At 35.4% G+C, this 26,060-nt stretch overlaps 1 protein-coding gene across 1 annotated transcript in view; it reads left to right on the forward strand.

The window, feature by feature from the left end:
• ADGRV1 (adhesion G protein-coupled receptor V1) overlaps positions 1–26,060 on the forward strand; it is a 264,974-nt gene that overhangs the window by 62,696 nt on the left and 176,218 nt on the right. The window contains exons 29-50 of the mRNA XM_052701347.1: positions 266–346; positions 1,682–1,821; positions 4,280–4,889; positions 5,795–6,010; positions 7,212–7,427; positions 8,354–8,598; positions 8,801–8,982; positions 10,038–10,849; positions 12,327–12,536; positions 14,384–14,514; positions 14,808–14,907; positions 16,042–16,221; positions 17,132–17,295; positions 17,859–17,952; positions 19,713–19,791; positions 20,330–20,468; positions 20,978–21,119; positions 22,420–22,682; positions 23,626–23,801; positions 24,402–24,526; positions 25,611–25,777; positions 25,864–26,007. Of these exons, the coding sequence (XP_052557307.1) occupies positions 266–346; positions 1,682–1,821; positions 4,280–4,889; positions 5,795–6,010; positions 7,212–7,427; positions 8,354–8,598; positions 8,801–8,982; positions 10,038–10,849; positions 12,327–12,536; positions 14,384–14,514; positions 14,808–14,907; positions 16,042–16,221; positions 17,132–17,295; positions 17,859–17,952; positions 19,713–19,791; positions 20,330–20,468; positions 20,978–21,119; positions 22,420–22,682; positions 23,626–23,801; positions 24,402–24,526; positions 25,611–25,777; positions 25,864–26,007 (4,616 nt within the window). The remainder of the gene's footprint in view (positions 1–265; positions 347–1,681; positions 1,822–4,279; positions 4,890–5,794; positions 6,011–7,211; positions 7,428–8,353; positions 8,599–8,800; positions 8,983–10,037; positions 10,850–12,326; positions 12,537–14,383; positions 14,515–14,807; positions 14,908–16,041; positions 16,222–17,131; positions 17,296–17,858; positions 17,953–19,712; positions 19,792–20,329; positions 20,469–20,977; positions 21,120–22,419; positions 22,683–23,625; positions 23,802–24,401; positions 24,527–25,610; positions 25,778–25,863; positions 26,008–26,060) is intronic.

Below are 26,060 nucleotides of genomic sequence, written 5' to 3' on the forward strand. Positions count from 1 at the left end.
AAAAGTGGATACAGAAAGGAAAAGAAAGACAAAAATAGGTGCAGATGTTTTCTTCCCTTCTGCCCTCCCAGTGCTATGCCCAATGTCATAAATTAAGAAATTTTAATCAGAAATGCTGTACGCTTTCGTAACTGTAGTTCATGCCTTTCTAGAATGCTTTTCTCTTTTTTCTCTTGTTGCCCTGAATTGTTTAAATTACCCTCTGCTTACTCTGTATTTATAAATGTATATATGTGTATATATGTGTGTGTCTGTCATCTAAAAGTTGCTGAGCTCTTTAGAAATGATGGCAGTGGTAGTGGTGATGGGAACATGGATTTCTTCCTTCAAACTGCCTATCAACATGGTAAGCATTTTGGATTAACCTTAATTTCTTTATTGCTAACTGCAATACCCCTCATAAATTATTCCATTGACATAGTTTATAATAGTGTTACTTAATTTGTAGCTTCAGATGATGCATTTAGGTGTATCATAGATGTTCTTTGCCCTGTTAAGGCAGGCTTACTTTCAATAGCAGTCAATACTGAATGTAACACAGAAAGTAACAGCTTCTGTATCTTTAAAACTATATTGTTGTAAAACACAGTATTGTTAATCAGCAAGTATAGGCTGCAAAATTACTTTTGCTGGCAATATCAAATTTTCTGGAGAACAAAGAACAAAGACACTTTTTAAATGCAGGGTAATCTAAGAATGACCTGACTACATGTTTAGGTACTTGTTTTATTTTACTTTGAGTCTCTATATGTCAAAAACACTCTTCAAGAAAAATAAGCCTTGATAGGTTTTCTTAAAGGAATGCTTTCATTTTTATTTATTTTATTTATTTATTTATTTTTATTTTTGGTCAGTTTCTTTAAGTTTCTAACTATATCATGGCATACAGAGAAAAAATGCAAAAAAAAAAAAAAAAAAAAAAAAAAAAAAAAAAAAAAAACACCCCAAAAAACTATATGCAGAAAACCTGAAAATTGAGGGAAAATTCTAATTATACATGCCTATCACTTAAGCCCTACTGACCTGAAAAATGTCTTTTAGCACCCATTATATAGTATACTCCACAGTGACAGTCTGATTTTCTGATTTATTTGTAAATTCGAAGGAGTTCAGCTTGTAACTAGCCAGTGGTTTAACAAAGTTTTGGAGCTCCAGGCATGTAATGTTTCCTCATCTGTGTTTCCAGAAATTGTTTTCTTAAGTGCCAGACTCTTTTTAAGCAGCAAGTTATTTTAGCCAAGATGATAATTGCAGTAGTAAGACTTCCTGGATTTATTTATTCTTCTTTATTTTAATTCCAGTTGCTGTTATGATAGCACTTGCTTTTATCCAGTCTACACTGTTAAAAATGTGTTTCATTTGTCTAACTCACTACCACCCTAAATTTTGATTGATATTCACTAATTAAATGATGAGTTTTTCTTCTGTTCCTCCCTTAAAATAGTTTTAGTTATTATTTTGTTTTGGTATGTTTTTCCTCATTAGAGTTGCCAGGACTGTGTTACTGCAAGTCATTTCTTTATCCATTTGGATAGTTATTGTCATTATTCTACGCTTACTAAAAAAAAAAAAAAAAGGCTTAAGTGCAGATATGTGCTTTTTATAAGAATGATGTAAGAATTTCATGTAAGAAATAATGCTAGAAAAAAATAATAACTCATTTTGGAACTTGTACTTACAGCCAGCTTGGGGATTGCATCGCACATCATTGTGACTATTGAAGCTTCTGATGATGCTCATGGCGTGTTTGAGTTCAGTGCTGAGTCACTCTCGGTGAATGGAACTGAGCCTGAAGATGGAGATAGCAATATCGTGCTGCAGGTTAGAAAGTTCTGAGTCTAATACTGCTGTGCAGTCCTGTTCTATTCTGTTTTTACATTGTTTTGTTTACCCTTGGCCTACAAGTTTTTAACCTAGCTTTATCATGCGCATCTGTTTTGTCACTTCAAACTTCACTTTTTTTGGTGTATATTTCAGCTTCAAGCTAAAATGATATAATAATTATATTTATGGTTTTAAGATAGAATTATTTTAAACAAAATGCTGAGGCACACCAAATACAGCAAAGCTGAGATAATGATGATTACATTGTTTTCTAAAAACATTATTGCTAATACTTTGTGTTTGTGATTTGGTGGTGTACATAATGGAGAAGCTCAATTATAAGTAGTTTGCAGAGAGGCTGTTGTGTGTGAACTGGCCATCAAATGTCTTGGCCACAGTTACGATGAAGTCAGGTTTAAAATCTGTTGTGGTAGGCAGAAAATTATCAGTAAAACTTCAGCCTTGGATATGGGAAGAGCAGACTTTGGGCTGCTCAGGGAACCAGTTGTTAAAGTCCCCTGAGATACTGTTTTTGTATGCAGTTATTAGAGTCCATCAATGCTGGTCAGTTTTTAAGCACCACCTCTGAAGTGCACAAAAGCAGGTAATCCCAAAATATCAGAAGTCAAGAAAGTTGGGCAGAAAGTCGGTTTGGCAGAGCAGGGATCTTCTTGAGATTTAGGTAGAAAAAGAAAGTGTATGGCCACTAGAAGCAAGCTTTGGTTACTTAGGAGGACTGCAAAGTTGATGTTTCCCATCTCTCTGCAGAGAGAAAGTTTGTGTAACCAAAGCTCAATTAGAGTTGAAGCCAGCCAATACTGTGAGGGGCAATAAAAAAGTATATTAACAGCAAAATATTGTTCCTTTATTTGATGAGGATGGCCACCTCAAAAATAAGGACATAAATAACATGAAAACACTCATTATGGGCTCTGAGTTATGGAACTGCGTCTTTGGTAATGATCAGCTTCTCTCCAAATCTATGGTGCCTGATGAAATTCATCCCAGGCTACTTAAAGAGCTGACTGATATCATTATGGAACTTTTCCCAATTATTTTTCAACAGTCTTGGAAATCTGGAGAAGTCCCAGTTAACTGGAGGTTGGCAAATGATGTCCCTTATCTTTAAGAAAGACAAGAAAGAAGACCCCACTAATTACAGGCATATTAGTCTCACTTTAGTGCCTGTTAAAATTCTGGAGAAAGTCCTGGGAGTTACTGAGAAACACCTGAAAGATGATGCAGTCATTGGTCAGAGTCAGTACAGGTTCACAAGGGAAAGTCCTGCTTAAGACATTTACTGTCCATTTACAACAAATTACTCATCTTGTGGAAAAAGGACAGTCGACTTATGTAATCCCTTTGGATTTCAGCAAAAATTTTGATGCTGTTTCTCACAGTGTCCTGGATAAAATATCCAGCATACAAATAGGGTAAAACATACTGTGATGGTTGAAGAAGTGGCTGACAGATCAGGCTCAGAGGTTTTTAGTAAATTATGTAACATCAGGCTGGTAGCCAATCACTGACTGAGTTCTGTATGACTCCATTTTAGGGCCAGTTCTCTCCAATGCTTTTAAAAATGATCTGTACTTGAGTGCATAGCAACTAAGGTTGCATACTGAAATCAAATTAAGAGGAGCTGTTGAATTGCTTGATCTTTAGAGGGTCCTTGTGGAAAGACTATGTCAAATTGGTGGGATCAGCAATACCAACTGTATGAATTTTAAGAAGAGTAGGTGCCAGATTCCGTAGGTGGGGCAGGACAGCTCCAGCTGTATGTACAGACTGAGGAGAGCAGTCCCACAAAAAGGGAACTGTGGATTCTGGCTGACACAGTTGAATGTGAGACAGCAGTAATGCCCTGGAGCCCAGAGGGCCGGCTGTGCGCTTGTGTGCTGCAGCCCCAGCGCTGGCGCTGGGCAATGGAGGGGTTGTGCCTTTTGCTGTGTGCATTGCGGCCTCACCTCCAGCAGGTTGGGTGCCACAGTGTAAGAAGGGCATAAATTATTACTGAGTATCCAAAGGGGCTACAGAGGTGAGGAAGGGTCTGGAGGACAAGATGTGTGAGGAGCGGCTGTGGTCCCTGGGTGTGCTCAGCACAGAGCAGAGGAGCTGTGGAGAGCCCTCCTGGCAGCTCCTCACAGGGAGCGGAGGGCAGCACTGAGCTCTGCTCTGTGTGACAGTGACAGGGCCGAGGGAACGGCATGGAGCTGCGTCAGGGAAAGGTCTGCACCAGAGGGCGGTGGGCATGGAGCAGGCTGCACAGGGTGTTTCGACAACACTCAGAGGATTTGAATGTAGAATGGTCCTGTGTGGAGCCAGGAGTTGAACTTGATGATCCTTGTGTGTCCCTTCCAACTCAGAATATTCTGTAGTTCCATGACTTTGCTCTATACCATCTTTTCTTTTTTATTGCACCAAAAACACAGAAATCTTTGTATTTTCCACTTAGATTGTGAGAACTCATGGGGCCCTGTCTGAAGTGACTCTGCACTGGATCATAGACTGTGATCTTACTGAAGATCTGATCTCTACATATGGAAATATAACATTCGATGTTGGTCAAGTGAGAGCAAACATCACAATACAGGTTTCTCCTGATGACGTTCCTGAACTGGATAAGATGTTTTCAGTTTTGATCATCAACGTTTCCAGTGGTCGCCTTGGAAACCATACTAAAGCAACATTAACGGTTTTAGCTAATGATGATCCGTATGGACAGTTCATATTTTCTGAGAAAAACAGACCAATAAAAGTTGAGGAAGAAACAAAAAATATCTCTTTGACAATAGTAAGGCTTGGTGGTCTCCTCGGTACAGTAATGGTAACATACAGAACTCTAGGTGATGATGAAAAGTCATCCTTTCTTCCAACTAACGTTGTTAGAGCAATACAAGGAGAAGATTATATACCCATTACTGGCTATGTTGTCTTTGCTGCCAATGAAAGAGAGGCCACAATATCTTTACCTATTTTAGATGATGATGATCCTGAGAGGTCAGAATCTGTTTTTGTGGCGCTAAACAATACTGTTTTGATTGAAAAAGTGCAAGATCGGCCAAGTAAGTATCTTACATATGTAAACCAAATATTCAAGTATGCAGGCTAGTGCTTAAGCTCTGTGGGATAAAACACAATAATTGAAATTACAATAAATATTTACCTCTACCTAACTCAGTATGGTTAAAAATTCTATGAGTAGTATGTGTTAGAATATGTAATATTCAGTATGATAATTCTGTGTCTACCGACAACATATATTTCCTTTATCACTAAATTTTATCATGGGTTGATAAGCATTTTTTTATCCCTTTTGCATTTGCCTTAGGCAAGGCCTTCTAGGCTAAATGTCTTACTGTATTGGTTTTATGCATAAAAGTGATGCAGCGTTCACTTGATGATGTTTCTCTGAAGCCTATATTAGGAAATGTTAGTTCCACTTGATGAAAGACAAAACAGCCTTTTAAAATGTAGGTGGTGTAGAATCACACATGCATACTGTTTTTCATTAGTGCATAGATGTTTGCTTGATCCTTTATTCTGATAAATTCTGGTCATTACAGCCTGATTTATACTTAAGAGGTTCTTTGACATGCCTCACTGCTTCCCCATCCTACCCAAGATTAATCATAATTTTAAGGGAAGTTTTACCAATAATTCTGCTGGGAACTGGCAGGTTGCTTATATTTCAAAATTATATTGTCCTATAGACAAATAAACAAATAATTTTGATAATAGCTTACCTCATCTTTATGCCACAGCAAGGTGAATTAATAAGTTAAAAAAAAAAGATAGGATTCTCTACCATAATATAATACAAATACTAAAAGTATCTTCATTTTATTTTGTCAAAATGTAAAATGATTGCTTTGTTAAAGGTAGTAGTGGCTCACATGCCTATGAACTTTATAGCAACATAAAAAAAATTTCAGACTTGTTCTCACTAAGTTGTTTTTTCACATTTCAGTTGTAAATTCTCCTCGTCTTGGATCAGAGAGTGAGACAATAGCTCATGTAATTATCAATGCCAATGATGATGCTTTTGGAACACTTCAGCTTTCAGCTTCAATTGTGCGAGTTGCTGAAAATTATGTTGGACCAATCATTAATGTGACCAGAACTGGGGGAATTTTTGCAGATGTTTCTGTGAAATTTAAAGCTATGCCAATAACTGCAACAGCAGGTAAGAAATCAGAACAGCAGAAATACATATTGTGTGTTAAAGTGGACAGGGCATTTTGTATGCTTTTACTAACCAAAGCAAACAAGTGTGTAACAAATGCAGGCAAATGAAACAAGCAGAAAAAAAATGAAATGTGGTATTTACTGACTGTGCTCAGGAGACAGGAATCCAAGCCCTGTGTGACCACATCACATTTTAAAAAGCTCGAAGTCATTATCACTGAAGAATCTAGCAAGAGAGATAAGAAAAGGAAGTGGCTATTCATTTCCCTAGTGGCTGCTTGCATCTTCGAATTGGAAAAAAAAAAAACCAACATATAAATAATAAAAAAGTTTTTCATAAAAATCCCATAATGGTATTTGTAGGTACTTCCTAGTCCTTCCTATTTAAACCTGTCATGCATGGCTCATATGAGTTTATTGGAAGGGAATTGAGAGCTAGAGGCTCAGCTGTGAAACAGAAAAAAACCTAATCAAAAGTCAAGAAGCCTTTTACTTCTCACGATAAGAGAAAGAGATGAAATTTTGCAGTTGGTTCCTGAAGTAGGAAAAGCTACACGAAGAAACCAGCAACCTCATGAACTACAGGCTGAAGCCTCTCCTAATTGATCAAACCCACTGCATTTTAGCTGTGCTCCAGGCTGAGTAGTATATCAATACATTTCCAATTATTTTCTGAAGGGGAGCCATTATCTATTATATCTTAGTTGTTAATCAGGCATTCTTAGGGGAAGGTCTGCCTAAAATGAGATCTGCATGTACAGTATTCCCGTTCAGTAAAATCTACTTTGACAAAGGTACTTCTGTTTACTTTATCTCCTGGAATGCCAGACAACTATCAGAAATCAAAGACAGAAGTATCTCAGCAGTGTGATCTTCTCAACGGAAGAGAATAATGGACGTTTTGTAATTGCCTTTTGGTCTCACAGTTTATATTCTGTTTTGGCCAAGCTGAGTTTTAGTCTAACCCATTTAGATATCTAGAAAGCATCAGGAAATAAAAAAGATTATGTTCCCTGGCTTTGAAGATTAAAAAAAAAAAAAGGATATTTCAACACAAAGAAATGCATGTGTAAGCAAAAAAAGATAAATATTACTGATGATAAATATTAGTGGTGTTCCATTATAAGCCATAACATTTTAATATCTTCTGTGTTTTTATTATTTTTGTGGTTTTTTTTTCATTTGATCTACAAATCTAGGAGAAGACTACAGTGTAGCCTCATCAGATGTTGTCTTACTAGAAGGAGAAACAAGTAAAGCTGTGCCAATTTATATAATTAATGATATCAATCCTGAAGTTGAGGAGTCCTTTTATGTTCAGCTGCTGAATCAAACAACAGGTGGAGCTCTGCTTGGATCTTTGACTAGGGCAATTATTATTATCGAGGCTTCGGATGACCCATTTGGATCTTTTGGTAAGTCTTGCCTGATTTTTCTCTTCTGTTAACATTTTTACTACAGGTTTGTGATTCTGTGAAGATAAAGAGGAGGTCTAGTTGAAGATAGTAAAGGACAAAGTAAAATTGTTATATGTTATAATGACATATATAATAAAGGTGTAATGGTGCTTTAATATTGCAAGATGCAATGAACAGTCAGTTCATACATTGATTTTTTCCTAAGTGAACGGAAAATGGATTTTAAAGTCTCTTCTAAAGGTGATGGGTAGAATTTAAATTACTTAAACAAAACAAAGCACCTTTTTATTTATTCTAAGTGCGGAATTCCTGCAATAGATTTAACCCAAACTCTACGTGCCAATATCTGTTTAGTCTCTTTATTTTACTAAGTATTTAGATGAAGCTTTCTTTACTGTGAGAGTGATGAGCTGCTCGAACAGGCTGCCCAGAGAGGTTGTGGATGCCCCATCTCTAGAAGTGTTCAAGGCCAGATTGGATGGAGCCCTGGGCAGCCTGTGTATTAAATGGGGAGGCTGGTGGCCATGCCTGTGGTGGGGGTTGGAGATTTGTGATCTTTGAGTTCCCTTCCTACCTGGGCCATTCTGTGATTCTGTCAAAGCAGGCTGGCTGTCATGCTAAAAATTTCCTCACTGGAAATCGTAACCAGTGTGTCTTTGAAGAGATTAGAAATATCTCATGGCTTGCGTTGAACAAAGGATGTGGTGGAATGAACTTTTGGGAAGAGAAGAGAAGGCTTAATTTGTGTGGTTATTTTCTCAGTAAATAAAAATGTTAATACTGAACGTTCAGTTTTTGTTTTAAACTTGATTAACAGTAATTTATTTAACTTCATAATCAAGTGAAATAACACTATATATAAATAAGAATGATACTTCAAATATTATGACTAATGTAATAGACCTCTTTGTGCTGGATTTTAGTTTTTCAGATCACTGAATTCACTGTGGAAGAGCCTGAATTTGGATCAGTACCCATAGATCTGCCAGTAATCCGCAATGCTGGGACTCTTGGTAATGTGACTGTTCACTGGATTGCTACCATTGATGGACATCTTGCTGATGCTGACCTGCAGTTTGCTACAGGCAATATTACTTTTGCCCCTGGAGAAACCTTTCAGATGCTGCTGTTGGAAATCCTGGCTGATGATGTTCCAGAAATAGAAGAAGTAAGTCAAGCAGTTAAATCTTTCTTGAACGTTATTTGAGTTTTTAATTGTTGTAGAAATAGGTGTAGTGGAAAACAATAAATGTTCTGGCAGGGAAATGTAGGATGTTCCTTTTATACACATCCTATGATTATTGTTAGAAATACCACAAATTGTTTAGCTGCATTAATTGTTTCTCTTTTTTTTTTTTTTTCTTCTTGAGATTGTCCTTGTAGTATTAACTCAGGCCTCCAATGGTGGTGCTATTGGGGTAGATGGCATGGCAAAAATTACAATACCTGCCAATGATAATCCTTATGGCACAGTTTTCTTCCATCAATCCTTATATCGAATCCAGGAGCCGCTAGAAAGAAATTTGCTTGCAAACATAACAGTCAGACGAAGGTTTGTACATTGCTTCCTTTATTTAAAATTGTAAATTTCTTACCTTTAATCTTTTCCATAATGTCAAATTTCATTTTCAGTATTCACAGCAGTTCTCTGATCTGCCAACTCAACACATTTTCATTTCAGTTACATTGTTTCTGCTTACTATGAGTGTACATTGTACAGTGTACTTATGTGTAATATATATTGAAAAGTACAACATAAACTTTCTGTACACATGGTACGTGATGATTCTTTCTATTCATTTAATCATCAGATTATTTAGGCCTGCTCAATATCCTGCTCCTATCATTTGAACTGAAGGACAAAATAAGCCAACGCTTGCAGAACTGAAATAAAAAAGAAAATGAAAACAAGATTCATGTATGTGGCCTGTTTACACAAATGGATAGAGACAGGAGAAGGGGGAATGGTTTTAAACTGAGACAGGGGAGGTTTAGGTTACATATTAGCAGGAAGTGTTTCACACAGAAGGTGCTGACACTGGAACAGGTTGCCCAAGGAGGCTGTGGATGCCCCATCCCTGGAAACATTCAAGGCCAGGCTGGATGTGGCTCTGGGCAGCCTGGTCTGCTGGTGGTGACCCTGCACATAGCAGGGGGGTTGAAACTAGATGATCATTGTGGTCATTTTCAATCCACCCCATCCTATGTTTCTGATTCCATGATCTTAAAGGAAAGATGACCAGGCTAGGCAGCACTGGCTTTTTCTCCATTGCCAGTGAAGAGAACTAGCAAGTCCTAAGAAGATAGAGCTAATTCCTAGAAACAAAATGTTTACTATTATGCATTCTTAACAGAGTATTATACAGGCTATAAACAATCAAGCCTGCCATCTACAACACAAACAAAAAAGCAGTTATTTTGGTATTAGTTATTTTGGTATTAGCTTCAAAGGAAATGCATTTTAATCCATTACTTGGAATTTTTCATCAATTCAGAAATGGCCAGTCATTTATTTATTTTTTCTTCACTTGCATTCTTAACTCAGAAACAGAGTATTAGACAGACTTTGTCAACTAACAAGACTTTCTTTATTATAATATCTTTTAGCGAGGGAAGATTTGGTCAGCTGCAGATTTTCTACAGCACGTCTGAGACTGATGTTGTAGCTCTTGCTGTTGAGCAAGGTCAGGATATCCTGGCCTATTATGAGTCTCCTGTACAAGGAATTCCTGACCAACCATCCAAGACCAGAGTGAATATGTCAGCAGCAAGTGACCCAGTGTATTTCTGCGCAACTCAGTGCCTAAAAGAACAAGCCTGTTCAGCCTTTACGTTTTCCAATGCCTCTGGGATTCCTCTCTGCCTTTGGCTGACGTCGGAGATCAGCTCTTTAATTAACACTTCAGGATTCTGGACCTACAAGAAAAACTTTACTAGTGCATTCACTCTGTTTAGCACACAAGCCAGTGCTGGCAGTGATTATCAACCTGTTACAAGACAATGGGCCATCATGGAGGAAGGAGAAGAATTTGCGAATCTCACAGTTACCATACTGCCTGATGATCTGCCAGAACTGGATGAGAAATTTACCATAACCCTTTTGAAAGTTGAACTAATGAACATTTCAGCAAGCTTAAAAAATCAACCAACTATAGGACAGCCAAATACTTCCACAGTTATCATAATGATGAATGGAGATGCATTTGGAGTATTTAAGATCTACAGTGTAAGTCCCAATGCATCAGAGAAGGGCCTATACATTGAAGTAGAGGAACGTCCTCAAGCCAGTGTGCAGCTAATGATACACAGAACAGAAGGCAGCTTGGGACAGGTGACAGTGCAGTGGCATGTAACTGGTGGAACTGCTACCCCAAACGTGGATTTTATAGGTGTTGGTGAGACTCTGGTGTTTGCTGAAGGTGAGGCAAGATTTTGTTTTCTCTTTTATAAGACTAACAAAAAGTAAAAAGAACCCAAGTACACAATTCTTTGGATGTTTTTACAAGTAACAGCTTATTCTTAGGCTTTATCTCCCTGAATGTGCAGGATAGGTGTGCAAAAGAGAATGTTTGAGCATTACTTTACAGGATTGTCTTGCAGAACGCACACAGTGGTACTGAAAAAAAAAAAAAAAAGAAACCATAAGTATCTGTGTTTTGTTAAAGAGGTTTGCAGTGTGCTGCTTTATAAAGATTTCCTTTACATGACTTAAGGAATAATAATGCTAAAGAGAGTTGCAGGCATCAAGGATAATGGTAATGAGAATTAGACCTAGTTTTTTTATTAGCCTTCTGTCAGAATGCTGCTAATTTTTCGTGGTGTCTAGTTTAAATTCTGAGATCATATTAATTGCATTATGTAGCAACATACTTAAAAATTTTATGAACAGGACAAACAAACCACCGGCAGACTTTGCTTATGTATCATCCAATGTGACTCATTTAATGATGTATTTTATATTTTCAAAGCCCATGCTGATGAAGCAGGTATATTGAAAACAATTTGTAGGAGTGTGGTAAGGATTACAGTGTGCTAGCTAGCTTGATAAATCATCTAAATGTAAAAGATGGTTTCTCTTTTCCTGCTGGCCAAGATTCTGAAGCTGGCTTATTACTACATCAGTGGTTAATGGTTTAGTCAAAACTGTTTTATAACTATTTTAAAAGACAATGTAGCAGCAAAAATGTGTACTTTGAAAATTGATAGTCTCATAACTATAAAACACGGCTGACTGTTATGCACTGCATAACAGGATTGTATTGTAAATTTTTTTTATATATGGAGATTAGAGATTGATAGTGTTTCCTACTCATATTATTATTCTTTGATAGTCTCAAAAGCAAGGAACTGACGTAGTGACAGCCCATTTTAAAGCATTCCCTGGCACAGTAAATATATTTAAATTAAGTGTTCATACTTATGCATATGGTTTATCAGAGAGCTTAGGCACTTGCTAATTTAAAAGAATGGCTTTTTTTAAAAAAAATAACATTCCTCTCTTCTAAGTTAAGTTTTAAATTCAGAAAATATGTAATGCAACTAAAGAATTCAAGACATTAAAAAATAATTCCTATGTTGTTAATTTCTATATAGTGTGATCGTAAAATGTGATAATTTCATTGACCTAAAGTGAAAGTTCAAAAATAGTTGAATGAAGCTGCATAATGTCACTCAGTAAATGTCTAGCAATATAGGTAAGGATGATTGAAAATGGTTTATGAGCTGGCTCGGCCCAGTTCCTTGACTAGTGAGGCGACCATGACAGACTCATACACTTCTGTGCTGTTTTTTTTTTTTTTCCTCATGAATCTTTCCTTTCAAAATGAGATCATTATCTATTTCACAAGGTGATATCCGTGTGCATGTGTATGTTTATATGAATTCTTCTCTGTGTAGGTGAAACAAAAAAGATGGTTGTGCTGACCATTTTAGATGATCCAGAGCCAGAGGATAATGAAAGCATCAAAGTCAGCCTTGTTCATACTGAAGGAGGGAGTCGGATTCTGCCCAGTTTTGACACTGTCACAGTGATTATTCTAGCAAATGATAATGTGGGAGGAATTATAAGCTTTCATACAGCCTCAAGATCAGTTATTGGTCGTGAAGGTGAGTCTTTAGTGATGACCATGCTCAGTTTAACATTGGTTTCCATCTTTGTGCCTTCTGTTGATAACAGTGATTGTTTCACTGTTCATAGAATGCCAGCAGGAAGAGTAATCACATGAAAGGCATGAATTTTAAACTCTTGCAAAGTATTTAGAGAATCACAGAATGGTTAAGATTGCAGAGATATCAGGACCCAACTCTGCTCCAGCAGGGACACCCAGAGCAAGGTGCCCAGATTCATGTCTCCTTTTGAAGATCTGCAAAGAGGAGACACCACAGCCTCTCTGGGCAGTCTGTGCCACTGCTCCATTACATGCACAGAGCAAAATGGTGCCTTATGGTCAGAGGGAACCTCCTGAACCTCCTGTGCACCATTGCCTCTGGTCCTGGCATTGAGCACAGTGAACTGAGACTGGCTGCATCCTCTGTGCGCCCCCTCTTCAGGAATTTATAGAGACTTGTGAGATTCCCACTGAGCCTCCTCCAGTCTGAGTAGTTTCTGCTCATTACAAAAGTTGGTATTTGTTCAGTAGCACTTTTAACATTCAGGAATTAGTTAGAATTCATATAACATTTTTGTCTGGATATGAAAGTTGACGAGGAAACCTGGGTCAGTAACTACATACTTGAAGTATGTAAAAAGGATGTATTGGACTTCCGTGTTTGGATTACAGTGAATTGGCTTTGTCATAACGTACTTTTCCCAGTTCAGTGAAAGTACACTGTATTTTATAAAGTTGTATTTAAAAAAAAATTGTTTTCTGTTTTCAGCAAACCATTTTTCTGGTAAGTATTTGTTTTTTTAATAGATATGCAGAATTCTCAAATAGGATACAATTAATTTCAGTGCAGTGCTTTACTGGGTCATATAGAGTAGGAGTCTGTCCTCAGATATATGATTGTAGAAGTGGAATCTTTGTAATGTTTATATTTTCTCTGGAACCTAAATTTTGTGTACCTGAAAGATGCTTGTGAAATATGGATGTGATATCCCTACCTATTATAAATAAGCATCTGTCCTCTGCTGTGAATGTATTGATTAATACTACCAGTTTTGCCTGCTGATTTATTCCATGTTGATATAACATGGAAATTTCACATGTCCACATTGAAAATATTTAATATGAGTTGTATAATTGCAAGTTCAGAGCTGTATTCTCTACTTTTTACAAAGATTTCTAAGAGGTTCGCTCTTTTTAATTAAAAAACTTTGAGGGTTAAATGTGCAAAATACCATAATATTCACTCACTGTACATGAGCACTATCAGTCAATACTGATTAATTCAGAAATTATAAGATATTATTAACATTTTATGACTTATTTCTAATGCTTATGATATTTGCAAGTTCAGAGTCACGTAGGACTTAGAAATAATTATAGGCATTTTTTCTGCATACGTTACATAAAGTCCTAAGACTGTACAAATGTTTGGATAACGTTTATTCATTGCCAAGGAAATGTTTTAAAAGACTATTTTTGTTCTGACTGGTACATACAGCATTTACTATTTTGTGCATTTCACAGACTGATATTGCTTTGTTTATGCGAGTTTTTTGGACAATTCACATTCTAAGTTTGTCATTTGTTCCAAGTTCCTTCATATTTTTGTAATTCTTTCCACATGTGAACTAAAAATGAAAAAACTCAGAAGAAAAGGTTTAGATCTGGGTTTTTCTTTTCATTATTACATGAAGATGTATTATATGACAACGGTGAAACAATTAAAAACATGACTCTCTTTCAGAAAGGTCATTTTAACTGTGTGATATTTGTTTTTGACTTCTCATTTTTGTAACTGTTACGTAGGAGACCCCAGATTGTTGCATCTTGTCCTTTAATTCCTAGGAGAACAACTGCAATTCCATATTGTAAGAACTGCTCCTGGACTTGGAAATGTTACAGTTGAATGGAAGATAGTGGGGCATAATGTAAAACAAAATTTTGAAACCAATTCTGGAATACTTTTTTTTGCTGAGGTAAGTCCATAAGCAGTCTTCTTGTCTTCATGAAAATACTGTAATTACAGCTGGGTGGAGAAAATAATATGATATTTTTAACAATCTTTATTTCTTTATCTATTTATTTATTTGCTCTCTTATCAAACTTCCAAGCTGGAGGGAGCTTACAGTTCTTGATACTTTAACTTAACATCTCTTGAAGGTGTTTTTAGAAATACATGCCACAATGATTTCAGTTGTGTTTTATATCTATACAACACATTTGCATATATATATGCAGAATAATAACAATTCAATTTAATATTAAATAGGGAACGCTGAATACAACATTGTATGTTCATCTGCTGGATGACCATATTCCTGAAGAAAAAGAAGAATACCAAATTATCTTGTACAACATCAGAACAGAAGGTAGTGCAGAATTATACTGATACTTCTTTAAAATACCGTTTAAAAATAAAATATTTTCATATTTATTAATTCATTTTGGAGATGTAGGACTAAACAAACTGCAACTGGTGCAAAGTATGAAAGTTCAATAACATTTTATTAAAAGCTTGATTTACATATATACACACTATTTTTATGTGTGTAAACCCCATAGCATCACTACAGATACGCTGAGTTTTTTTTAATCCTGATTTAACTCCACCTATTCAATTCACTGGTCAGTTACTTTCCTTTAACTGAATGCTAACTTGAGCTTACTGGTACATGATGTATAATGTTACCTTGAAATACATAGATACTTTTATCTTTTAAAACAACCTTGTGTTACCTCATTGATCTGTCTCTGAATTTAATGTGGTCAGAATATTTTATTCTTGCCATTCCAAATCTAATGAGAAATGAAGCATGAAACTCCATCCCTTCTGTAATACCCTTTGTCAAAATGAAATTAATGTCCAAACACCAGAATAATTTGGTATGGGTAGTATTGCTCAAGGACATGATTTAGTAGAGGGTTGTTAGAATTAGGGTAGTATGGTTTGGTCATGGTTGAACTCGATGACCTTTAAGGTCTTTTCCAACGTGAGTGATTCTATGATTGGTGACTTACTAACTTCCTAGAGTCATGTGACCCTTGTAAACAATTAGGATTATTATAATTATTTGTAAAGACAGTAGTTGGTAATGGGAATGATTTTTTGATTGGGAAGGGGAACATAGGTTTTAAGCTTTTAAGATTTCACAATAAGTCCTGGAAAAATTTTCCATTTAAAATAGATTGTACTTACAGAAATTGTAAGTACTGGCCTATTATGTTTTCTAATTTCTTTATACATTGTTGTGACCTTATGGTAGGTATACATACAATTTCTGATGAGACTGTATGTTCTATTTTTATAGAAAGTAAATATATGTGCATATATAGGTCTCACTATATATGATATATATAATCCATAAGCTTCACTGAGCTTTGTTTTTATAATTCACTGAGCTTTTGCTGGCTGTCATTTGAATGTAATATCAACAATGGTAAAAGACAAAAAAAAAGAAAGTTCTTCACACTTCATTCACTGTAGTCCATTGATTCTCTTGCAGGAGTTTCTCCTACAGGTGCTGCTGTTTTGGATAGTCAAGGATATGAAGCTGTTCTAACGGTAGAAGCTAGTGATGAACCACATGGAGTCCTGAATTTTGCTTCCACATCCAGAGTAGTTTTAAGTCCAGAAGAAAATAAAACAATTCAGCTTTTTATTAACAGAGAATTTGGATCCGTAGGTCTGTATAATAACTCTTAAGAGAAAGGAAATTTTGTTTTGATAATCATTAGGCAAATATCATGATAATGAGGATGTAAAATTTGGAAAAGTTTTGTATACAGTTAATTAGTTCAGAACGTCTAAGCTTCTTACTGTGGGCTCAGAAAGTAGGTATTAGCCAAAACTGTAGCCATAACCCTCATTTATTCTGCAAGGAATCTGAAAGCTGTGGCATATGCAAAATCTCTTACTAAGTTCAGATAGTCATCGTTATTTATTTATGAAATAAGACTCTTCTATTCTTATATCTTATTTCATACAAAGTAGCTTTTCTTTTCACATGCCATTTAATCTTTAGGATCACTCTTTTAATGTTTACTACTTGATTTGATTTACTAGTCTGCCAGAAATGACTTTATTTTAAAACTGTTTAACTCTTGTGTTTGGTAATAATTATGTATGTATTCTGATTTTGATTGTTTAAATCTGATAAGGAAATAGGGTACATTTATTAAGATGTATACGAGTACTGTCTTCAAAGCTTTTCTTCAGTAACAGCCATTACTGAAAGGTATCTTTGGTGCAAAAACTGGTGTTAATAATACATGAGATTCTCATTTAGTTGTACTTCAGCAATATTTGTATCTGCAGAACTTTAAACGTCTGAGTATATTTCATCCTGATGATTTTTAAATTTTTTTCCTCAAGCCAGCAAAGGCTTTGACAGCAAAGCACTTTGATGTAGGAACAAAAGTCCATTAGCTCCAATCTACTACATTAATCTACAGATTAATCTTTTAATCCTTCTGTTTTGTAGTTAGTCTATGTATTTCTTTTGGATGAGGAACTAATCTCTTGTTTATATCAATTCCAGTGAGTATTGTATAAGAATTGAAGAATTTTTTTTTTTTCCCTCACAAATTTAACAGGTGCTATCAATGTTACATATGCCACAGTTACAGGATTGCTCTCTGTAAGTAATCAGACAGAACCAACCTTGGCTGAACCTGGAGATGATTATATACCTGCTTCTGGCTCACTGATTTTAGAAGAAGGAGAAACATCAGCTGCCATAAATATTACTATACTAGAGGTAAGCTCCAAACTTTTTAATTCTATACTTCGAACAGAGGAATAGTTAGGAAACTAAAGCTTGAAGCCTATATATTACTAGAAGCTATTAGTAATTTCATTGTTATTAGAAAGACGGTTTCAGTCTTAACACAGAAAAACAAATAGTTGTAGAAAGCAGCTGCCCTTCTGCGTAAATGAAATATAGCTGTCTCATTAAAGCTTTACTAAATATCTGTTATTATCTATTACCATCTAAACAGTGTGCTTTACTGGATATAGCCTTTTACTTTCTTACTATTTGAGATTTATGCCTCTAATATTGGGCAGTAATTCATTTGTAAGAGTAGTTTAGTGTCACCATAGGATCTTTTCATGAAATACAATGTCTCACTTCATAATTGTTTCACAAAAATTAGTTTTGCACCCAAGTATTTTTTTTACAGAAAAATGGAATAATAAATGAATCCTTTTTCACTGTGACATTGCAGACTTCAAGTGTGTTGTTAACTTGTTAACTTGTTAACTTACGTGAGTTTCTTAAAGAAAAATGAAAAGAGCACGTATTGTATTTGTGTTTTGCAGGATGATATACCAGAGGTGCAAGAATTCTTCTTGGTTAATTTAACTTCAGTGGAACTCATCATGAATCACTCAATTTCATCCCCACCAAGGCTGGGTAATCTATCTTATATAAAATTGTATTTTTTCCTTTTTTATGACTTGTATGATTTGGGGAAATTATCATCATTTTACTTACTTGCCAACTGTGCCAAGATCAGACATGGTAACCTGAAATAAACATTGTAGAATATGAAATATTTTCACTATTATACTTATTTGCTCCTGTACATTATGGGGAAAATATGAAGTAATTTTCACAGAGGAGTTACTAATTATTAGTTGGAAAGCACAATTACCTGAAAAGTTTGTTGAAAAAATTGACTTAATTTGGCTATTCTGTTCACTCCTTTTAAAATCTCTTTAAATTCCTCTTTTGTCCTATTTACTTTTAGGAATCATATCGTATGGTTTTATTACTTTTTCAGTGATCTTCGTATGTCATTTATTTCTCTATTCTTCTGCTTTTCAGTGCATAGTTGTCATTGACTTAAGGACAGTTGGAGTATCCTATGCTACTAAAGACTATTTATATTCTTTCAAACGTCTTCTTTGACTCTTTCCCTTTTTCTTTGCATGCTTATAGAAGTGACTGAGTTAATTCGTTACAGATTGAAAGGTAACTTTCAAAACTTGTAGCTGTTCTGTAGATAATGAGCTCTGATTAGTTGAGCCTAAAATGTTAAAGGAGTAGGAGGGCAGGAAATGGATAATCAAGGGAAGTTTGGGATGTCAGACATAGAATAAGAGGTGTGATGTTGATGGCAAACCATTACAGATCCCAGCTGAACAGATCTGCCTTCAAAGTGGTAAGAGAAAAAGTGGGTTAGAAGTCATGCAGAAATGCTGGTAATTGGCAGCACACCCTCAGGATTTCTACACCTAATTATTTTTGCTATCGTTGTAGGGCTATCACTCGTCTTCATCTGTGCCTTATACTGACAGGTTTAGATTCATGGCGATGACCTACTTTTAATTGTTTTATCTGAATTGATAAAAATCTTTCCCATGAATCTAAATGTAGTATATTTCCTGCAGACTCAATGAAGTCAGGTTGATTTTAGAAAGTAAGTTATAGTTGATAAAAAGTTAGTTGAAATAAATTAAGATGATCATGTGGTGCTGTTATCTGAACAAATTAAGGCTGTATTTTTTTGCAGAAGAATCGAGTTCTGACTGCCAAGTTCTTGAAACTAGTGGACATTAACCGATTATTCAGTGTTTTCACACTGTGATACATTCAATTGTTATGTTAGGGTTATTGTAAAGACATATGTCTTTATGAAGCAGTAGGAATTTACAGTACATAAATAGGTAACAAATAATTCTTTTTTTGTGAGGTGTGTGCATTTAAGGTGTATAATGAGGTACTGAAGCATGAATAGAAAATGAAAAACTGGATAATTTATTTTACTCAATTTCTCTCTCATATTCAGAATAGCATAGTCTACGAAATGTTGAAGCTCATCATAATAAATGCATACAATGAAGACAAATTAAGATTCCCTGAGAAACCTAGCTTTTAGTATTTCCAAGTGTTTACGTGCCGTTTGCTTTCTGAGTTTTCTTTAGTCATTCCTTTTTCATATGCATTATCAAACGTAACAGTTGTATTTCAAGGCAAGGTATTGCAGTCCAAGTAGAAAGAACTCTTTCTCTGAGTCTTTCCAATTGTACTCCTCTACTCCTATTTACTCCTTTATATTTTGGAAATCAATGTTTTGGTAGAGGTTGAAGAAACATTTCTTTTAGTTCCTGAAAATATTGAAACTTGACTTCATTGTTCTTTCATTTCTCTCATTCTGTTTTGCCTTTTAGATGTGGAAGGTTTAGCTTCTCAAATTATTATTGACGCTAATGATGGAGTAAGAGGAGTAATTGATTGGGAAGGTACCAAGTAAGTTTTATCTTCCTTAAGAACTCATTGAGCCTATAAGAGATTAGAGTTGCCCATTTTCTTTGTAAGTTAACAATGAAACTCCTGATAAAGATAGTGCTATATCTTTGAGATTCAGTTCATCAGAAATAGAGTAGAAGATTTCCATACTGCAAACATTTACTGTATGTTTGTTCAGAATTCTTTTGCTACTTTCCTACTTACCTGCTTTCACTGTTGACCTTTAAAATAGTTTGCCTGCAGCAGTTATTTCAGCTTCTCTGTTTGTGTAAGCATACATTCTTGAACCAACCAGATCTTTTTATTAGACTAATTTCTAGAAGATGGAAAGAATGCTTGTATGAACATGAACTGTGTACAGATAGATTTTCTTAATCTCCCACATAGTTACCAGTAAAAAAAACCACAACCTAATTCAATGTACATAGTAAAGAAAGGTTAAAAGATTGTATTAGATGACTATAATGTAGGGAATTGTTTAGAATCTAATTCAGAAGAACATAGTGATATTGAGACTCTCTCTTGCTTTTTATTTTAGTTTTGAAGTTAATGAATCTCATGGGAATCTGACAATAATGGCTTATCGAAACAGAGGATCATACGGCAATGTGTCTGTATTTTTTTATGCCCAAAATTTGGAGGCCCAACTGGGTTTGGATTTTTATGTGACCTCAAGAGTAAGCAGTAAACTCTAAACATAGTAATTTTTATTCCTACAGCTTTCTTAAAATAGTATCTACTGAATTCTGCAGAATGATCAGTAGTGCACCTACATATTTCAAGTTGTTTCAATTACTTTCACTAAAAAAAATTTAAAAATCTCTATTTTCAATAAATATATATATATATTTTTCACTATAATGTAAACAATGTAAACTTCCAAACATCTATCCCAAATTTAATTTTGCTTAGACATAAAAGCTTTTAAGGTTTAAAAGCTTTTTTTTAAAAGCTTTTAAGATTTTTTACAACTGAACTTTCAAAATAAATTGTTCTTGTTTGTCCTAATTCTGTAATGTGTTGTAATTCTACATTTTTATATCAGTCAATTCATAAGGGACAGAGAGAGTATGGTTCTTCACATGCCTCCTTTTCTGTTTAATAGAATTCTGTTTACCATACTTTAAAAATAATATGTGGTATTATCTGCTGGGAGTATTCAATGCTTTCTGTGTTTCAATGATAGACACTTTTTTTTGCTGATGGAGAAAGGAACAAGTCTATTGATGTCATGATTTTTGATGATGAAACTCCTGAAGGTGATGAAAAGTTCCAGTTAATCTTAACAAATCCTTCTCTGGGGCTGGAATTAGGAGAGAATACAACAGGTAAAAGTTAGTTTTAATGTTCTCATTCCTTGGAATCCTACAGCAATCATTTTAATTTCATTTTTCTGAATAATCATATTTTCACAAAACGCTATTGCCCAACAGTGAATTTTCCTTTGGAGGCCTCCAGCTCCTCCTGTTTATTAGCCATTCTACATGCATTAGTGTAAATGCACCTCAGCTGGGCCACCTTTTGGGTTGGAGAAGTTCTTTACCATACTCAGGTATTTCCATAGTAACCAACCTCACACCAGCCAGTCTGAAATGGTATGTCATTCTCCTCCTTCTTAAAGACACAAGATTGTGTGATCTTGCTAGCACATTCCTCTCCCACAAGCACTGGCATGTTACATTCAGGCTCCTTTGTAGTGACCCTGGTTTCAGCTCCACCCCCCCCTCCTTCATGCTTAGGTTGAAGCTCTGTCAATGAATCCTGTCAGCTCCTATTGTAAAACCCCTTTCCTCCAGTGGGCCAGCACTGTGCCCTCATGGCCAAGGAGGCCAATGGCATCCTCAGGTATATGTATTATAACAGGTGAAGTTGGTAGGGCAAAAGAGGATCTCTTCCCCCTTTACTCTGCCCCATTGAGACTGCATCTGGAATGTTGTGTCCAGTTCTGGGCCCCTGAGTTCAAGAAGGACAGGGAACTGCTGGAGATGCCAGCGCAGAGCCACAAAGATTATTTAGGCTTATGAGGAAAGGCTGAGTTAGCTGGGTCTCTTTAGCTTGGAGAAGACTGAGGGGTGAACTCACTGATGTTTATAAATATGTGCAGGGTGAGTGTCAGGAGGATGGAGCCAGGCTCTTCTCATTGACATCTGATGATATTACAAGGGGCAACGGGTGCAAGCTGGAACATAGGAGGTTCCCATAAATATGAGAAAAAACTTCATGGTGAGGGTAACAGAGCACTGGAACAGGCTGTCCAGAGAGGTTGTGTGACAGTCTGTGATTCTGTGAATTTTTAAGAACTTTCAAATGAAATCTGGGAAGTATTTTATGTAAAATAAGGTATCAGATAGCAAGAAGATGCCTCACTATAATGAGACCTTTTTATATTTTTATAATAGTTTTCTAAGAGAGGTTGTATTCTTCCTGCATAGACATCTTACTAGTTAAAGTGAAATGCCTGCTTATTCCTTCAGGTTCATGTGGACATACAGGCATAATATGTACATTAAAGGGAGAATGCATGTAAAGGAAGATTTGAGTTTATATTCTGTATTATGTTAGTATGTATTTATGTTTATATTTTCCTATGCTAATTAAATAATATTTTCATTATTTATTTCTCAAAAGCTACGATCACTATACTTGCCAATGATGATGGCCATGGAGTTTTGTCATTCAATAACAGTGATCACTTCTTCTTGAGAGAGCAAACAGCCAGCCATTTGATGGAAAGTGTTGCAGTACTGAATATTATTAGAGAACCTCCTCAGGGAATATTTGGTACTGTGACTGTTCAATATCTTGTAAGTGAAATTAATTCTTCAGAGCCATCAGTGGATTTGACCCCTTCTCAAGGATATATTGTGCTGGAAGAGGGAGTCAGATTGAAGGTAATGTGCTATTTATTACTAAAAATGTAAAGGAGGCTTTTTTGAATTTGTTGGAAAGATTTAAAAAGTATCTGAACTTTGCCTTCTTTTTTTTTTCTTCTTTTTTTTCCTTCATTCACCAAGCACGTTGATTCATGAGCTGGTACTAATTTCTTCTCATTCACTTATGTGGAAGAGCATGAAAATTAAATGGGTTAATCTTTAGATATTTCTTCCTAAAATAGTCACTAAATATGATCTATTGTGAAAGAATTTATTGCAAGTTCTGTATTATTTCGAAGTGCACCATTGCTAGTTTTTTATTCTATATAACAAAGATATGTGTGCCTGTGTAGCTTTTAGTTGTTCAGGTAATCTGGAGGATGAGCCCCAAATTAAACACTTTCTCTATTTTTTTCTTTGTTAATTTGTGGATGTTTTGCCTTCTCCTGCACAGTGGTGAAGGAGAAAGAAAGAAGCATTCAGAGGAGAGAGTACTTCAAATATGCCTTTATTTTTTCCTTTCTTCTTCCTTTTCCCAGCACCAATATCAGGATTTTCCTGTTTCCCTACAGACAACTTAGTTTCCAAATAAACTAAATTAAAACCATCTTAACCAAGTTACACTCATAGCTGAAGGGTGACTGTAAACTACCAAGAAATTTATGGAGTAATTGGAAAAAAAAAGAAACGAAGTAAGAATCAAAATTTAAAATAGAATTTCAGAGTGTTGCAGGATTTGAAGAGAGAAAAGGAAAAAAAAAGTTGAGTTACAGCAATAGAAAGCACCAGAAGGATGACTTTAAAACCTCAGTCTAACTATCCTTACCTCACTTGCCTGTCCGGATTTATGAACTGCTATTCACTTGTGTGCTATCCAGAGCCTTACAGTGAAGAAAAATAAAATTTCTATTAGAATTGTGTCATGTCTCAGTTACATTGTATACTTTTTTTTTGTTGTCAGACACTACATATTTCTGCAATACTAGATGAAGAACCAGAAATGGATGAGCATTTTATTGTCACCCTGTTCAATCCAACCGGAGGAGCCAGATTAGGCACAAGAGTGGAAACTATGATTACTGTTTTACAGAACCAGGCTCCTCTAGGGCTTTTCAGCATCTATCCAGTTTCTAATAGGTACTGTAAACAGATTGAGTAAAAAATGAGATTGTTTCTTATATTCAAAAGAGATGCTATTTCTTTACAATTTTATTTTTGATTAACAAAAATTTGTTAAAGAAATTCAGCAACTTAATTTTAAAGCATTTGTAACTTTGAAAGGTCAAATACTATTATTGCTAAACAAAAGGAAAATACTTTAAAAAGGCTTGTTAATAATCAGATTTTTTTTTCATACATCAATACTAAATTATTGTCTATAGATTCCACTAGTACTCTTCTAGTAGCCAAGTTAAGAGTCCCAGACGTCAAATGAATACATTTTGTAGCCTGTGTAAAATACAGTTTTACTGAAAGATGTTTTTCAGAAGCAAATGATCCACGTGGAATGACATTTTAAAAAATCACTCAGCTGAAACCATGCAGATAGTCTGTTCAGTTTCAGACTAGTGAAAGATCTTGCTGTATTGCATATGATTTTGTCAAAGCATTAGGGTAAGAAACATACCTACTTTCTTTTTATTTCTGCAGCTGGAATTGTTCTTTAAAAATCTTATTTTCTAATATAGTATAAGAAAATAATTGATTTTTTCTTTTTTTAATGATTCTCACATTTAGGACAAATTTTCTTATCATTGAAGAAGCCAACACTACAGCTTATTTAAAAGTTTCACGGACTAATGGGCTCAACACATCTGTGAGCATTGAGTGGGAGACACAGTCAGACACTGCTTTTGGCATCAGTACGTTTACTTTATGGAGAATGTCTTTTGAATTTGTCAGTTAGAGATAATAAAAAACTAACCAAACACAGGAAATCTAACTTTGGAATGTAAATTCATTCATTCAGGCTTGATTAAATGAATATATTCATAGATTATGTAAAAATTCATTACATAAAATGGCTTAGGTGCATAAGAGTCACCCTGTCCATCGGCCTCTTCTGCCAGAGTTTCAGTAATATCTTTGCTGAGAATATGAACAGTGCTGTCACTACACTTTTAAAAAAAAGTATATATTTTTGTTTACTACTTGTAACTCTTGTTTTTTCTGGCTTAGTATAAATATTAGTATATGCTTTACATACACCCGACATAATATTATCTTGAAAAAAGGCTGTGACATGCTTTTCTGTGTTATCTTCCAGTCTTACTGCGATGCATTTGTGGGAGGCTATCATTCAGTGACTACTTCAAGCTCATTCAAATTTGCACTTGTAGTGAAGGAAGTTGTCCTTTCATCTCTGCCTTCTCATTTCTATTTCTGTGCTGATCATTCTTTATTCCATAACTGATGTGTGTATCCCTGATCCACACCGAAACAAGGACTAAAAATGAAATGCCTGATTTTGAACATAGATCATTATCCTGTTGTTCTCAGCAATGGGTCTAACCTCTGTGTAGGACTGGGAATTTAGCTTCTGAAATTTAGTTCAGTGCTTTTTTGCTGTAAACCAGCTGAGCAGCTTTGGCAATTTAAGAACCTTAGCGGCATGACTGCCTGGATACTGAGAGGAAGGTGAGAACAAAACATGAACATCCTATAGTTTCTTTGTTACTTTTTTCACTGCTTGCAGCATGCCAAATCATTATTAGACTTACATTTCCTATCATATCTACTATATGGTTGTAGTAAATGAAAAATAAATTTACTGCTTAACTTTAATTATATGCTCAGCGTTATTCTGTTTCTATGCATTTACATACGCTTAAGGCGAGCACTAAGGCATTTAATATTGGTTTTGGCAGGAGACATGGGATTGGACAACTGTCAGCTAATAGTAAACATTGTTTAATTAGAAAAATGTTTTCTGTTACTATGTTGCAGGGGGTGGAATCAGTGTCCTGTCTGTTCTGCAAAGTTTTGTGGAAGAGTCAGTGTCTAGTTGGTGTTTCTTTACCTCAGGAGAAATTTTGTATGGTGTTCTGTTGCATGTGCCTCCGGCCATGTTTTCTACTGTCTACCAGTGGAAAGGAGTATTTATTCCTGTTGAGGTAAATGTTTCTGAACACTTTGGTGTTTGATGCTAGTTAATAAGGAATAAATTTACAGTATGACTTTTTTTTTATTCCTCTCACAGAATTTCACTATGTGGAATCCTAAAAGCTGCATGTCTTACAAAATTGGTGGTACTTCCTATCTTGTGATTAGCCATGGAGGAGCTGGACAGGAAGCTTCTGACAATAGTGTGTATACATTCATGCCTGGACGCAGATTGTTGTGGGTAAATCTATTTTACTTATAAAATTATAGAATAGTATTGATTAGCCAGGACCT

Source organism: Tympanuchus pallidicinctus, unplaced genomic scaffold (genome assembly GCF_026119805.1).
Source record: "Tympanuchus pallidicinctus isolate F22 unplaced genomic scaffold, pur_lepc_1.0 scaffold4, whole genome shotgun sequence".
Lineage (NCBI taxonomy): Eukaryota > Metazoa > Chordata > Aves > Galliformes > Phasianidae > Tympanuchus > Tympanuchus pallidicinctus.